The sequence below is a fragment of the Miscanthus floridulus genome, chromosome 10 (genome assembly GCF_019320115.1).
Source record: "Miscanthus floridulus cultivar M001 chromosome 10, ASM1932011v1, whole genome shotgun sequence".
NCBI classification, from domain to species: Eukaryota; Viridiplantae; Streptophyta; class Magnoliopsida; order Poales; family Poaceae; genus Miscanthus; species Miscanthus floridulus.
Genome location: NC_089589.1, coordinates 131,909,823 through 131,923,323, shown reverse-complemented (window position 1 = coordinate 131,923,323; position 13,501 = coordinate 131,909,823). Strand labels below are relative to the sequence as shown.

Sequence of the window (13,501 nt, the reverse complement as noted above, 5' to 3'; positions counted from 1 at the left end):
CCCTCTTGGCATGGCTTTGGCTCCGACTTCTCGCATCTTTAAGGAGCTCTGCCAAACTACCATGTAAAAAACGGCTCCTTGTGAGAAGCTTGGAGGAGCCAGAGCCAGAAAAGTGCCTCCTCCTCACAAGTCCAATATAAATTATTACAAAACTACCACTGAAACCGTTTTTGCCAAATGTTTTTTAAAATGGCTTTAGCTCCACCTGAGCAGCTGCTCCAAAAAAAAAAAAAGAGCCGAAGCCCTTCTAGGAGAAGCTAGAGTCTTGCTGACCTAACCCTAAAATCCATGACTCCACCACTATGGTGAGCAGATTCTACAATCTATGTCGAGCACATCCAATCGCTGCGATATCAATCTTGGATAATGGGTAGAGCATCTACAATTTATTCGATTTGTGTACTCCCTTCGTTCCAAAAAGAATGTCATTCATGCTGGTCAAAATTTCTTAAATTTATTTATATAAAATATTAGCAATATTTGTATTCCAAAAAAGTTTATTATGAAAATATATTTAGTCATCTATTGATAGTAATTATGTATTTCAAATATTAATATTTTCTTATATATATTTGATCAAGATTGATACCGTATGACATCTCAAAAAATATAATGGATGGAGGGAGTACGGCTGAAAAAGAAAAACACTGTGATAGCAGCCCATACGCGGAAAGAGTCATGGTTGTGGGGGCCTAATTTACTAAGGCCCAAGACGCCCATGTAGAAAATTAGAATCCGTCTTGGCGGCCCACATAAAATCCTACACACTTGGTATATTCTCCACACGAGTCTCCTCCCCTTCATCTTCTCCTCGCTTGCCCTAATTCCGCATCCCCGGCTGAGGCAGCAGCTGCGGCGCCGGCGCCGGCTCACCAGCGGTAAGCCCCCTCCCCCGTCCCTCCCTCTCTCCTCTCTTCCAGTGCCGCTCGCGCTCATCGCTGTGGGAACGAACTCGCGCTTAGGAACAAGAACAGAAAAAATCGCAACGTGACCTAGGGTAGGGGGCTCCCTGATTCGAATGTGTCCGAACACCGTTCTTCACGTTAGCTTCCATTAATCCGTCCTAGTTCTCGAGAGGTCGCGTAGATCTATCCGTTTAGCATGGCGTGCGCGGGGATTGGTTCGATTTCCGCTCAAACGCACGCGTCCTGTCTGTAAGGTGTAACCTAATCCAAAGCCTAAAGTGTGCGCGGGCGCATCCATTATTTGATTTCTTTGATTACACGGCGATGCGCAGATGCGCACCGTATTGGATTTACTAGCTTCCCTCCCCTAAGCACGGCAATGGACTCCCAATGTGCAGGTACCGGGAGGAATGGGGAGGTACAGCCCCGCGTACAGCCCCCCGAGGAGAGGATACGGCGGCAGGGGAAGGAGCCCGCCTCCGAGGAGAGGATACGGCGGTGGCCGTGGTGACCATGGCTCTGTCAGCCTCCTGGTCCGCAACATTCCATTGAGATGCAGGTATACAAACTCTGACCTGGGCACCCTTCCCCATTGTTTCTTGCGCTGGCGGTTAAATTGCTCCTCACATTTCCAACCAACTTTGCAGGCCTGAGGAACTCCGTGTCCCTTTCGAACGGTTCGGCCCTGTTCGGGATGTTTACCTGCCAAGAGACTATCACACTGGGTAAGTGTTAATGTGGCAACTAGGCGTGTCCGTTGACATCCGTTTCTAGCCGTTACATTTGCATGCCATGATTGGATATATAAGCATGTCCTTACCTGCCAAGAGACTATTACACTGGGAGGCTAATAAATGGTTGTGTCCGTTGACATCCATTTCTAGCCGTTACATTTACATGCCACGATTGGATATATAAACATGTCCAACCATTGGTGGTTTTGGTTCAGATGTGCTTGGTACTTTAATTTCTACTGTCTTTTAGGAGCAAAGCATTTGTCTGCATGAAACTGAACACTTTGGTTGGGTTGTAACGCGTCGCTGGAGTTTCCCTTTCGATATAACATTTGTACCCGTTACATTTGCATTCCATGTTTTTTTTTTTGAACCTCACCAGGGTGAGGGACTCCCACGAATAAGGTGCGAGGCCAGGGATCGAACCCTGGCCGGCTGGGTCAACCACAGGGAGCACACGCCATCGCACTACAAGTGTGTTTGTGCATTCCGTGTGTTGATATATATACAAACATGTCCATTTGGGATTCTACAAATATGCTTGGGGTCCTTATCTTCTGCTGCTTTTTAGGAGCAACCATTTTTGGATGTTATATTTTGACCAAGGCGTCGAAATTATGATTGCTAAATGTTTGCATGCAACTGAAAGCTTTGCTTGGGCTGTACGCTTTGCTGGAGGTGTACAGACTGTCACAGGCTCACGGTTGACATATATACATCCTGAGGCTCCATTCCAAAAATGGACTGATTGTCGTGGCTTAGCAAAGTTGAATAAAAAGAACTCAACCATTACCTTTCTCTTTCTTATATGCACTTTATGCATAATATTAAAACATCATAGGATAACTTAAGGCGAAACAATGGAGTAAGACTAGTAATACAACCATCTGTTGAACTTCACTAATTAATTTCTTGTGTATGGGATATATTTACATTATATGATGATGCTTTCTTCTGGTACGAATTACTCTCTTGAAATTATTCTCAGGACTGTATTTGTGGTTGAAGTAAATACAAGCCCTGAACAGTCCTAATCGTTCATTTGTTTGGTGAGATAGAGTATTGCGAATGAAGTTCTTTTATCAAGACAAGATTTGATTTGTTAATTTCCTGAAGAGAAGCGGGTTTTACCGTGTCTTCCATGGGAAGATATAATGAAGACAAGTTGGTCTCAAGCACTTTTCATGACTTTTCAAACTCGAAGAACTTGAAGCAAATCACTTTATGAAGATGTATACAAGAAATTTTGGATCTAAGGGCTCCTAACCACTTTTTGAGGCTTGCTACCATTTGATGAACATGTTTGTAAGTTGTTAGCTGTGCTCTATGGAGAACTATAAATGATTCACCATAATATGAATCCCTGGTAGTAACTTGTGAGGCACATACTATTTATGTTTGTTATGTGCCCTCTTCCTTGTTTACCAGTACCATACTTTGTGAATTTTACTTATGAAGGCTTTTGTGATCATTCAGGGAGCCAAGGGGGTTTGGATTTGTGGAGTTTGTTGATGCTTATGATGCTTCTGAGGCGCAGTACCACATGAACCGTCAGATGTTTGCTGGGCGTGAAATAACTGTTGTACTTGCTGCGGATACACGGAAAAGGCCCGAGGACATGCGTAGACGAACTGGGCCAAGGTATGCCAATAAGCACTGGTTTTCTCGAAGCGCTATCTGTGTTTCATTTGAAATGACTTGAGTTGTATCTCTGCAGAGGTTATTCTGGTCATGAAGGGCGTCGTCCTTATCGCCATGGTAATCTAAGTTATTTGCTTTGTTAGTCCTATTATTTGAGATGCATGGATGAATGCTTGAGTATGCATCGTAATATCTTATAAAAAATTACCCTGCTCATGTTCAACTGTTGCTGTTTGATTAACTGGAAGATAGTTGGGGGGGGGGGGGGGGGGGGGGGGGGGAGGGTTGTCCATTTTAGTTTCGTGATTGGCGTTCATGCGATTCTGTTGTATCATTGTCCTTGGATCTTATATTGGGCTGTTTGAAGGTTGCATCTGCTGGTGGCAAAATGTGTACTGAAAATTGACGGTTTCGGAAGTTGTTTGAGCACTGACAAGTTGCTACATTTCCTTATGTGCAGGACGGTCTCGTTCTCGTTCATACTCGCGTTCCCGCTCACCACGCCCCCGTGGCCGTGGTAGATCACAGTATGTTTGCTGTGTCTTGAGTCTCTTTGAATAAGTAATGGACCAACCATGATGTACCAGTGCAGTAACCTTCATTGAAATGATGTTACCTTATACTACAGGTCATACTCCCCTGCCCCAAAAAGGCGTGATGACTACTCTGCTTCCCCACCAAGGGCAAAGGAAGAGCACCCAAGGTCATCAAAACAGCCTAAAGAAAATGACAGGGATAAGAAGAGGAGATCCTATACTCCTGATGACAGAAATGATCGCCGTGGTACAGACAACGGTCATGATGAGTAAGTTCTGTTCCTTCACTGTTGGTGCATGTCTATGCCATCTAGTTATGTTCTGAAGTAGCAATGTTGTGCGTTTTATTGAGTGGTTATTTTGTTGAGCAATATTTTTCCCAATCTGTAACATGCAACATCATTAGGGTTATTACATTGAACATTTGTTTGAGCAAGAAACGAGAAGTGGTCCTTTGTGGAGGATATCAGGGAATGGGGCCTTCATTAAGTTTGTACTTCCTCTATTCCAAATTGTAATATGTTTTGGCTTTTCTAGATACATAGCTTTTACTATGCACTTACATATACACTATGTCTAAATACATAGTAAAAGCAATGCATCTAGAAAAACTAAAATGTCTTATAATTTTGGACAGGGGGAGGTATATCTTTGAGCAATAGCGTCTTTATTTGTTTGAATGATTGTGTAAAGCTTACTTGACATGAAATGCCTTTCCTGAGCAATATTATGGTGGAAATCCCTTGTACACTTGCACATCTACATGTATATTCAGGCACATTCTTTGCATTGTCTTGAGAGTCAAACTGCATCATGGCAGGGAGAAGGCTCTTTTTGTTTCCCAGTTAGAATCTTGGGCCTAGGATACGTAGGCTCGAGTCACTTGTTTGTCCATACTGTATAGTTGCTGTTTGATATAAGTAGCTTCATCTGGTGCATTCATTTTGGATGTTTTTTTATATGGTAAAATTTACAATTCATTATATGTATACAGCAGGACTAGCTGCTTCAGATAGGTGTTTCTGTTGAATAGTAGTAACATCGCTTGTTATTTGTTGATGACAGGAGGAAGAGGTCCCCAGCAGGCGAGGAGGATGAGGAGCCACGGCGCGGTCGCCGCAGGTCACCTCGGCCAGCGTCCACGTCGCCTCCAGGGTCGAGGTCAAGGTCGGCGTCGCCTGCTATCAGCGGCTGATGAATGTGGCGATGGAACTGAAGGGTGTGGGCACAGATTAGTTGGGCCCCCTGTGCTGATTGGGGCAGTTTGCCAGACTCTTGTTATCTCTCTGCTGCTAGGTTCTGTTTTGATTTTCCCGTGTATGTGGGCTAAGTCCGGTGGTTGGTTGCTCGGAATGAGTGAATGGGATGGATGGAAATGGATGGCGTGTCGGTGGGTGGAGACTGTTTTGTATGGTGTCTTTGTATGTGTCTGGGGGATTGAAGACTCTCCTGTGGTATGGTACTTGTGGTATTTGTTCTGGATGTATTGCTGCTGTTTTAGGTTAATGAATGATGACTGGAATCGTTGTGCAATGTTATCAAGACTTTAAGAGTTGAGAATGGATTCTATTTTTGCATCATGGGGGGGTGGGGAAGATTTACATATTTACCATTGTTACGATGGGAGTGGTATATAGAATACCATGTCAGTGACTCATGATGTATGTGTGTGTGGACGGGCTGGGCCTGACCCTGTGATGTGTTCTCTGGTCCGTTTGTTTCAGCACTGCACAGCAGAAAGGAAATGCAGGATGAACAAATGGATTGCGATTGGGTGATTGGTCTGTTCCGGCGAGTCATTTTTAGCTGGTGTGCCCATCCCATCCCATCCGCTGATCCCACGCGTAGGCGATAGACGGGTCTGCCGCATGCTGACGGCACGTGAGGGAAGGGAGGAGCAAGCGACTCACGGTGTCATGGGGATGGGGCAAAGCAGCAGTAAACGGCTAAACACCACTCACCGACTCGGCAATCCCTCTCTTGTGTCACCTGGTGTTCTTTTTTCACACGTTTTTCTGTTCTTCTTTTTCACACGATTTTATTGACACAGGAGGGAGGATAGGGACTATATTACTAGTAGTACTCCTACGACCATTGGTCCTCGAGACGCATGCAAAATTATTTTGAAGCACAAAAGAGAGCAAATCTGCGTGAACAAGACGAATATATGACACGCTGCCCTCGCAAACGTTTTAAAGAAAAGGAAATTATACCAACTTCGACACAGGAATAAAGGGATCGAGATTCAGAAACTAACACAACTTTGGGAGCTTTCGAATATTTTATTTTTGCCGTCCCACGCCTGCACTGACACAACAAGACATGCGAACTTTCGTGAAACCTTTTGGCCTCGCTCTGTCTTAACGCTAAAAAACTGAAAGCATCTAAGGAGTGGTTTGTTGGCACGCATTTCGCACCGTTTACAATGCTTTTTATAATTAGTAGTACTAGTACGCTGGTATAGTACATACGTCCTACATTGATGTAGTAGCATTTTGTTTCCTCACTTGCCAGTGGCCGCCAATTCAACGAGCCGGTAGCAGCCGTAAATAAAATAAATGAAGAAAAAAGAGAAGAAAAGAAAGAGGCGAGTGGTGCTTGTTGGAGTTGAAGCTGAAGCAAACACAGCAAAGAAGTGTAGGTGGCAGCAAAGAAAGAAAGAGACGGGTGGTGGATTCAGCGACAGCCGACAGCGTGCAATGACTGGATTTGTGAAGGAACTGCGGCTGGCCTGGGCCGGGCCCTCCTGACTGGCTGTTTTGACGGGCTTGGCCCAGACGGACGACGCGGCTGCGGAGACGTCGCAAGCGCCGGTGGTCCAGAGTACGGATTAGTCTAGACTACCGTCGCCCGGCCCCGTGCGTCGTTTGCTTGCTTACTTCCTTCCAATCCATTCTTTCCCTCCACGTCCAAGGAAATGAATTCGCCCAAACCGTAGTACTGTATTTCTGTTTGATTGATTGATTTTATTATAATAGGTCAAAAACTTTTGGCCCCCTTTTTATTGCGGGAAAAAATCCGTGATAAATAAAAATTCAAAGTAAGCGGAATTACGAAATTGGAAACACGGCAGCTTGCCAGCTTTAGTGCTTTGTATTTTCATTTCATTTCACAACAAATCCCAAAGGATAGCGAGTGTTCATACAGCAAGACAAGACAAGATGAATATGCCACGCAGCCATCGTGTGCCTTTCCAGAGCAGGTGCCTTTTTTTATTTTATCTTCGTTTCCAGGAGAGAAAAAAAAAGATACAGCAAATCATCGCCATAGCTAAGGAAGGAACAGATCCCAGAAAACACGACGGCCTGTTTAGTTTCTAATTTTTTTTTTTTGCATAGTATCCGTTACATCGAATCTTGCGGCACATGCATGGAGTACTAAATGTAGACGAAAAAAAATTAATTGCACAGTTAGGTGAGAAATCACGAGACGAAACTTTTGAACCTAATTAGTTCATAATTAGATACTAATTACCAAATATAAACGAAAGTACTACGGTAGTAAAAACCTAAAATTTTTTGCATCTAAGGGCAGTCCCAATGGTGCATTGATGATGGTTTCTATCCTCATTAAATGACTTACCACGTAGGCAAAATGCTGACATGGCAACGTAATTAATGAAGAAAGAGAAAAAAAATCATAGAAATTGTTTCTTCATGAAGAAACCAGGTCTACTCTTGACCTAATGCACCAAGAAATCATGAAATCGCCATTGGGGAGAAACCACCAGTTTCTAGGGAGCTCGTGTCGCATTTCCATTGGAGGAAAAGATAGAGTTGGGAGAGAGAAAGAGAAAATAGTTATTACTCATAGAAATCATGGGTTGAAAAGCAGTACCTTTTTTTTGTGCGGTATTCTATATTATAGAAACTACTAGTTTTTTTTTATTAGGACGGGCCTAAACGCGCCCCTAGTTTGGAAGCAGCTTGCTCGTTTTTCACGCTGGCTCTCACGCTGACTCCTTATCCCAGAAAACATGCCAGGAAGGACTCCAGGAGTGGGCAGACCACGACAGGAAAAGGAAACTGCCGGGCAGAGCACCTCTCTCACGTTGCGAGGACCCAGGCACAAAATCGGAGCGGGCGGGCCAATTTATTTTCATTTCCTTTATTTTCATTTCTTTATCTTACTATTATAATAGTGTTATAAGTAGAATTATAGTATTCGCTATGACCGCTTGGCTTATAAGCCGTATGTTTTTTTTTGGTTCTTTTCGTTTGTCTTATAATCCGTACTTTTTAGTTTATTTTTTCAATCAGAAAATTATTTTTCTCTTACAACAAATCAGCTGGAACAGTGTTTTAACTTGTTTTTCTGACTTTTCAGTTAACGAATAATATTTTTTTCTTTCATAACAAATCAGACAACAATATTTTCAGCGGCAGCGAGCCAACAGGACAATTATAAGCAGTAGTATTAAACAAAAGACAGCCGGGCTTTAGGCAAGCGGCGTTAATTAATAATTAAAGAATTAGCCGCAGCCTGGAGCCGGCGAGCGCAGAGGTTTCAAAACCCACACCACAACGCCACAACGGGCCGTCCATCCATCCCCCACCAAGAAGTCCTGCTCTCTCCCTTCCCAAGAGCAGAGCAGAGCAGAGAGACCAAGGCCAAATCCAACCAACCACGAGTGGCAGCAAGCAGCAGAGGCCACGCGCGCACGCCTCCCGATGCTCCCGCTCCTCCTCCTCCTCCTCGCCGCCTTCCTCCATGGCTTGTCGCCAGCCGCAGCCCAGGGCGGCGGTCTCCCGTCGCTGCCCATCGGAGTCAACTACGGCGCGAACGCGGACAACCTGCCGTCCCCCGCCGCCGTCGCGTCCTTCCTCGCCACCAAGACCACCATCGACCGCGTGAAGCTCTTCGACGCGAACCCGGCCTTCCTGGACGCGTTCGCCGCCAACGCGCCGTCCATCTCGCTCGCCGTCTCCATCCCCAACTCCCTCCTCCCCACCTTCGCCGACAGATCGACCGGCCTGGACGCGGCGCGCGGGTGGGTCCGCGACAACCTGTCCCCGCACGTCGCCGCGGGCGCCAACGTGACCCTCCTCCTCGCGGGCAACGAGGTGCTCGGCCCCACCGTCGTCCCCGACCTCGTCGTGGCGCTCCTCCCCGCGATGCGGCGCCTCGCGCAGGCGCTCCAGCTCGAGAACCTCCCCGGCGTCCGCGTCACCACGCCGCACTACCTGGGCATCCTGGCGCCCTCCGACGGGATCCCGTCCAACGCGCGGTTCCGTCCGGGGCTCGACACGAAGATCCTCGCCCCCATGCTCAAGTTCCACAACGACACGGGGTCGCCGTTCATGGTGAACGCGTACCCGTACTTCAGCTACAACGCGGCGACGCTCAACTACGCGGTGTTCCGTCCCAACGCCGGGGTGTACGACCCCGGGACGAAGCTCAACTACACGAGCATGTTCGACGCGCAGATGGACGCCATCTACACGGCGATGAAGAGGCTCGGGTACGGGGATGGCGTGGAGATTGCCGTCGGCGAGGCGGGGTGGCCGACCAAGGCGGAGGCCGGGCAGGTGGGGGTGGGGCCCGAGGAGGCGAGGGATTTTAATGCCGGGATGATCCGGGTGTGCAGCGGCGGGAAGGGGACGCCGATGATGCCCGGGAGGAGGTTCGAGACGTACGTGTTCTCGCTGTTTGATGAGAACCAGAAGCCCGGGCCGGTTGCGGAGCGGAATTTTGGGATCTTTAACACGGATTTCACGCCCAAATATGATCTCGGGCTCCTCCGCCAAGGATCGGTGAGTTGTGCTGCTATTACTCTGCTCTCGCTCATTTTTGTTTGTCGATCTCTTTCTCTGCTTCCTTCGTTCGTTCGTTCGTTGTTCGTTCGTTGTTCGTTCTCTGATGGGACCGACGCGGTTTCAGAAACCGCGGCGGGGGCTCAAAAGAGTCAAAGGGTCGCGCTTGCCGTTGCCGGTTCAAGCAGGTCTTCAGGGAGGTCATAGGTTCACATTACGATGATGTCTCCAACAGAGCACCATTTTAGTATTAGTAGTATTATTATTTTTTGGGGTCTAAAGCGAAAAACCAGTTGGAGTTTTCTTTTCTTTTCGCCACCGGCAGTGGGTAAGCTCCTCCCATGCCTGCAATCTGCATCCAGTGGGTTTGGTTTGTTTAATAATTAAGCACAGCACACGTATGCATGCGAGATGCGACCGTTGGGATGGGAACAAATTCAAGTTTAGCACGGAAACGGCATAAGCTTTCCGTGTGCGTGTCACTGGAAGGCAAGGAAGCAAGCATGCGATGCGGGGCCGACAGACTGGTGATGCCTGATTTACGCTGCTGATGCAAACATGAATTGAAATGGCACTCCGTTTGGTTCACACTGGATTATCAGCAGAGGACAGGTGCAGCCATGCGCACATACCGCGTGGACCGGACCGCCGCCCCATCTGGAAAGTGTTGCTTTCGTTTCCAACTTTTTTTCTTCTCCCAATCATCTCGCCACCGTGATGCCATCTCTAGCCCAGGATTAGAACGTTTCCTTTGAGCCCGGTTGCTTCCTTGTCGTTTTTATTTCTCTCGATAGATAGATCCAGTGACGGCATCCCGTGCCCCATGTGCAGCTCATGCTTTTGACACCTCTGCAATTTCTATGCTTGCTGCTAGTACTAGCACTCCTCTGATTAGTCTCTCACGAAAGGTACCCTGATTAGTTAGATCTGTGTGTGCACACGCTAGCTTGCTACCCGTGTTTGGTGACATGCTGCCGTACCAAAGCTACTTGCTTTGCTAATGCTAGCTGGCACAGGGTAATTCTCTTATTTTTACAGGGTACGGTAGCTATTACCATAGTACTTACAGCTGTAACAAACTGCGGGGTATTCTGGTGTCAGCTATCCGAAAAATGATTAGCAATTTACTACACAATACTACCTGCAAACTCGTACTACTAGTATATATTGATTACTAGCCTATTCGTTTCGGCTGAATTGGCTTATAAGCCATGACTGAAAGTACTGTTGACTAGTTTAGCGTGAGAGAAAAATACTGTTCAAGACATGGATTATAAGCCAGATACGAACAAATAAGCCGAAACGAACAGGCCGTTGCTTCTTGCCTTGGTTTGCTGCAAAGGTTGTTGCATATGCAAGTGTCTAGTGCCAAACTACTTGCACTGTTTATTTGGCTTATAAGTCGTACTTTTTTCAGCTAAATGAATAGTATTTTTCTCTCACAATAAATCAGTCAATAGTACTTTCAGCCATAGCATATCAGCCAAACGAACAGAGCAAAATTGTCTACTTAGAGTCTACTCCGTATATCCATCCAGATGTTGAGGCCCTGTTTAGTTTCCAAAAATTTTTTTGCCTCCTACAGTAAAAGAGCATGTTTGGACACATGCATGGAGTACTAAATGTAGACGAAAAAAAACTAATTGCACAGTTCTCGACAAAATCGCGAGACGAATCTTTTAAGCCTAGTCCATGAAAAGCCTTAAGTGCTACAGTAACCCACATGTGTTAATGACTGATTAATTAGTATCATTAGATTCGTCTCGCAGTTTCCTGATGGGTTCTGTAATTTGTTTTTTTATTAGTATCCAAAAACTCCTCCCGACATCCTTCCGACACATCCGATGTGACACCCAAAAATTTTCACCTCCCCAACTAAACACACCCTGATTTCTAGACCGCACCACATGGTGCTTACCCAACACACTACAGATAGTAAGCATATGGGTAGGGCCTGTGGGTAGCTTAATAGGTTCTGACCTGGACTGCAGAGTATACACGAAACATGAGCATATCCATTGGCGTTATGCTTTTATCTTTTCATCGAATCGGTGAAGGTTTCGTGCATGCACAAGTAGCTACCAAGAAGCAAAGCAGATGGGTTCTAGATTCTGAAATCTGAATGAATGTACCCCGAAAAGCTTGTTACTTGGTTTACTGGGGATGCTTTCCGTGTACTTCCAAATGAGGATTCTTCGTTAGGTGGTCATCGCCGCCAACAAGTCAGGCACCTTTATGGCTGGGCTGGGCGTTTCCTCTTTCTCTCACCGTTCTAGCTTCCTACGCATTATCTCAAGCTTCTCAAACTTGTAGCCCTCTATTCTGTTTGGTGAGCATATGATTAGCTGCCCCAATTGCCCAATCAAAAAATGAGGCAGGGGCAGCGATTTCGACCTTCTTGCTTTTGCTGATGCCCTGGCAAAATGCAGCACCATGTGGAGAAGGTGGGCTGTCTGTACTCTTTAGCATTCTGCTGGAGGACCTGTATTAGTGACTGACTCAAGAATCGTAGGCGTGCCATCAATGCAAGTTGGGCAGGGCATATTTTGGCCTTTTGGCCGGTGGTGCCGGTATTGGCTCTGGAGAGCATGTGTTTGTATCTCGTCACATGCTAAAGTCATATGTATAATTGCAGAGTCATGTCAGGCTAAAGTTTACCCAAAAAAAAAGTTATGACAAAGAATTGATTTAATAAGGACCAAGTGTGCATATGAGCATATCTCGGTTCACAGTTTGAAACTCTTACTATGAAAATTTTGATTCGAGAAACAATGCTTAGCCTTATCCTGATATGAGTGCATTCAGTTTCTAATTTTTTGTTGGGACAAATGCATTGTTCCAATCCGATGCTGACAAGTCATTTTTCCTTATCTGGCCTTGCAGTCTGGATCTCCAAACCCATCGCCAAATCCATCTCCGAAGCCAAGTCCCAACCCGTCACCAAACCCCTCGCCGTCAGGCGGAGGCAAGTGGTGTGTGGCCAAGTCCGGCGCGAACGCAACCGACCTGCAGAACAACATCAACTACGCCTGTGGCTCTGTCGACTGTAAGCCGATCCAGAGCGGCGGCGCGTGCTTCGACCCCAACAACGTGCAGTCACATGCTTCGTACGTGATGAACGCGTTCTACCAGGCCAATGGCCTGCACGACTACGACTGCGACTTCAAGGGCACCGGCGAGGTCACCTCCAGTGACCCCAGTAAGTTCCCAATCTGACCTGCATGATCTCTGAACGTACTGCAACTGATATATATACATTATCATGGCGTATCTGAATCTGGATTATATTGCAGGCTACGGGAGTTGCAAATACGTCTCCTGACGGGGCGCAGCAAGTCCAGGCAGTGCGGGGGCAGGGGCACCAGCCTCGAGTCCACATCGTCCTCCAGGCTCCAGCCACGGCAACGCCGGGAGGTTGATACTGCCGGGCTTGCGCCAAATACTTCTATACTCATGTCTGACACCCATGCTTCTTGCTCTCAATCACTACTAGTCGAGTCGTTCTTAATCTTACAAGAGCCGCCATTGCATTGTTATCATCCGTCCCTCTCCCTCAGCACAGAGGGCGGAGTAAATTGATGTGGTGTAGTGTATCCCAGATGTTCTAGCTTTGTGTTTTGATGATTTGGATGGATGGTGGCGCGTGTTGCGATTCTTTGTCGTGTGTAGTAGTGGTGAATAATAAAGTGTTCTTAACTTATCATTACTCCTTTCGATGTAGACACAAAAATTGAAGTAATTCACAGAGTGAAACGAGGCCTCCTTGTTTCTCGGTGGTAGACCAGTCTGAGTGAGAGTTATTTGAATTTTATTTGCATTTAGTGGACTGCCACGGATGTATTTTTTTTTATGACACGGCAATGTTTATAGCGAAAAGAGAAGAAGAAATGAGTTTTCTGAGGATGAAATTCTTTTGGCACGATTACTAACTC

The 13,501-nt window shown here is 46.4% G+C and overlaps 2 protein-coding genes across 2 annotated transcripts; both read left to right on the top strand.

Moving 5' to 3' along the window:
- The first annotated feature begins 775 nt into the window (after window positions 1–775).
- Window positions 776–5,380, top strand: LOC136487261 (serine/arginine-rich SC35-like splicing factor SCL30). Its single transcript, XM_066484404.1, has 8 exons — window positions 776–878; window positions 1,304–1,464; window positions 1,553–1,630; window positions 3,116–3,280; window positions 3,357–3,397; window positions 3,741–3,807; window positions 3,909–4,085; window positions 4,882–5,380. Exons 2-8 carry the CDS (start codon window positions 1,316–1,318, stop codon window positions 5,009–5,011), a joined length of 807 nt encoding a protein of 268 aa, XP_066340501.1. The 5' UTR covers window positions 776–878; window positions 1,304–1,315; the 3' UTR covers window positions 5,012–5,380.
- Window positions 5,381–8,322: 2,942 nt separating this feature from the next.
- On the top strand, window positions 8,323–13,275 carry LOC136487260 (glucan endo-1,3-beta-glucosidase-like). The gene is made up of 3 exons (XM_066484403.1): window positions 8,323–9,569; window positions 12,453–12,768; window positions 12,863–13,275. The coding sequence occupies exons 1-3, from the start codon at window positions 8,487–8,489 to the stop codon at window positions 12,889–12,891; spliced, it is 1,428 nt and encodes a 475-aa protein (XP_066340500.1). The 5' UTR covers window positions 8,323–8,486; the 3' UTR covers window positions 12,892–13,275.
- Window positions 13,276–13,501: the final 226 nt, after the last annotated feature.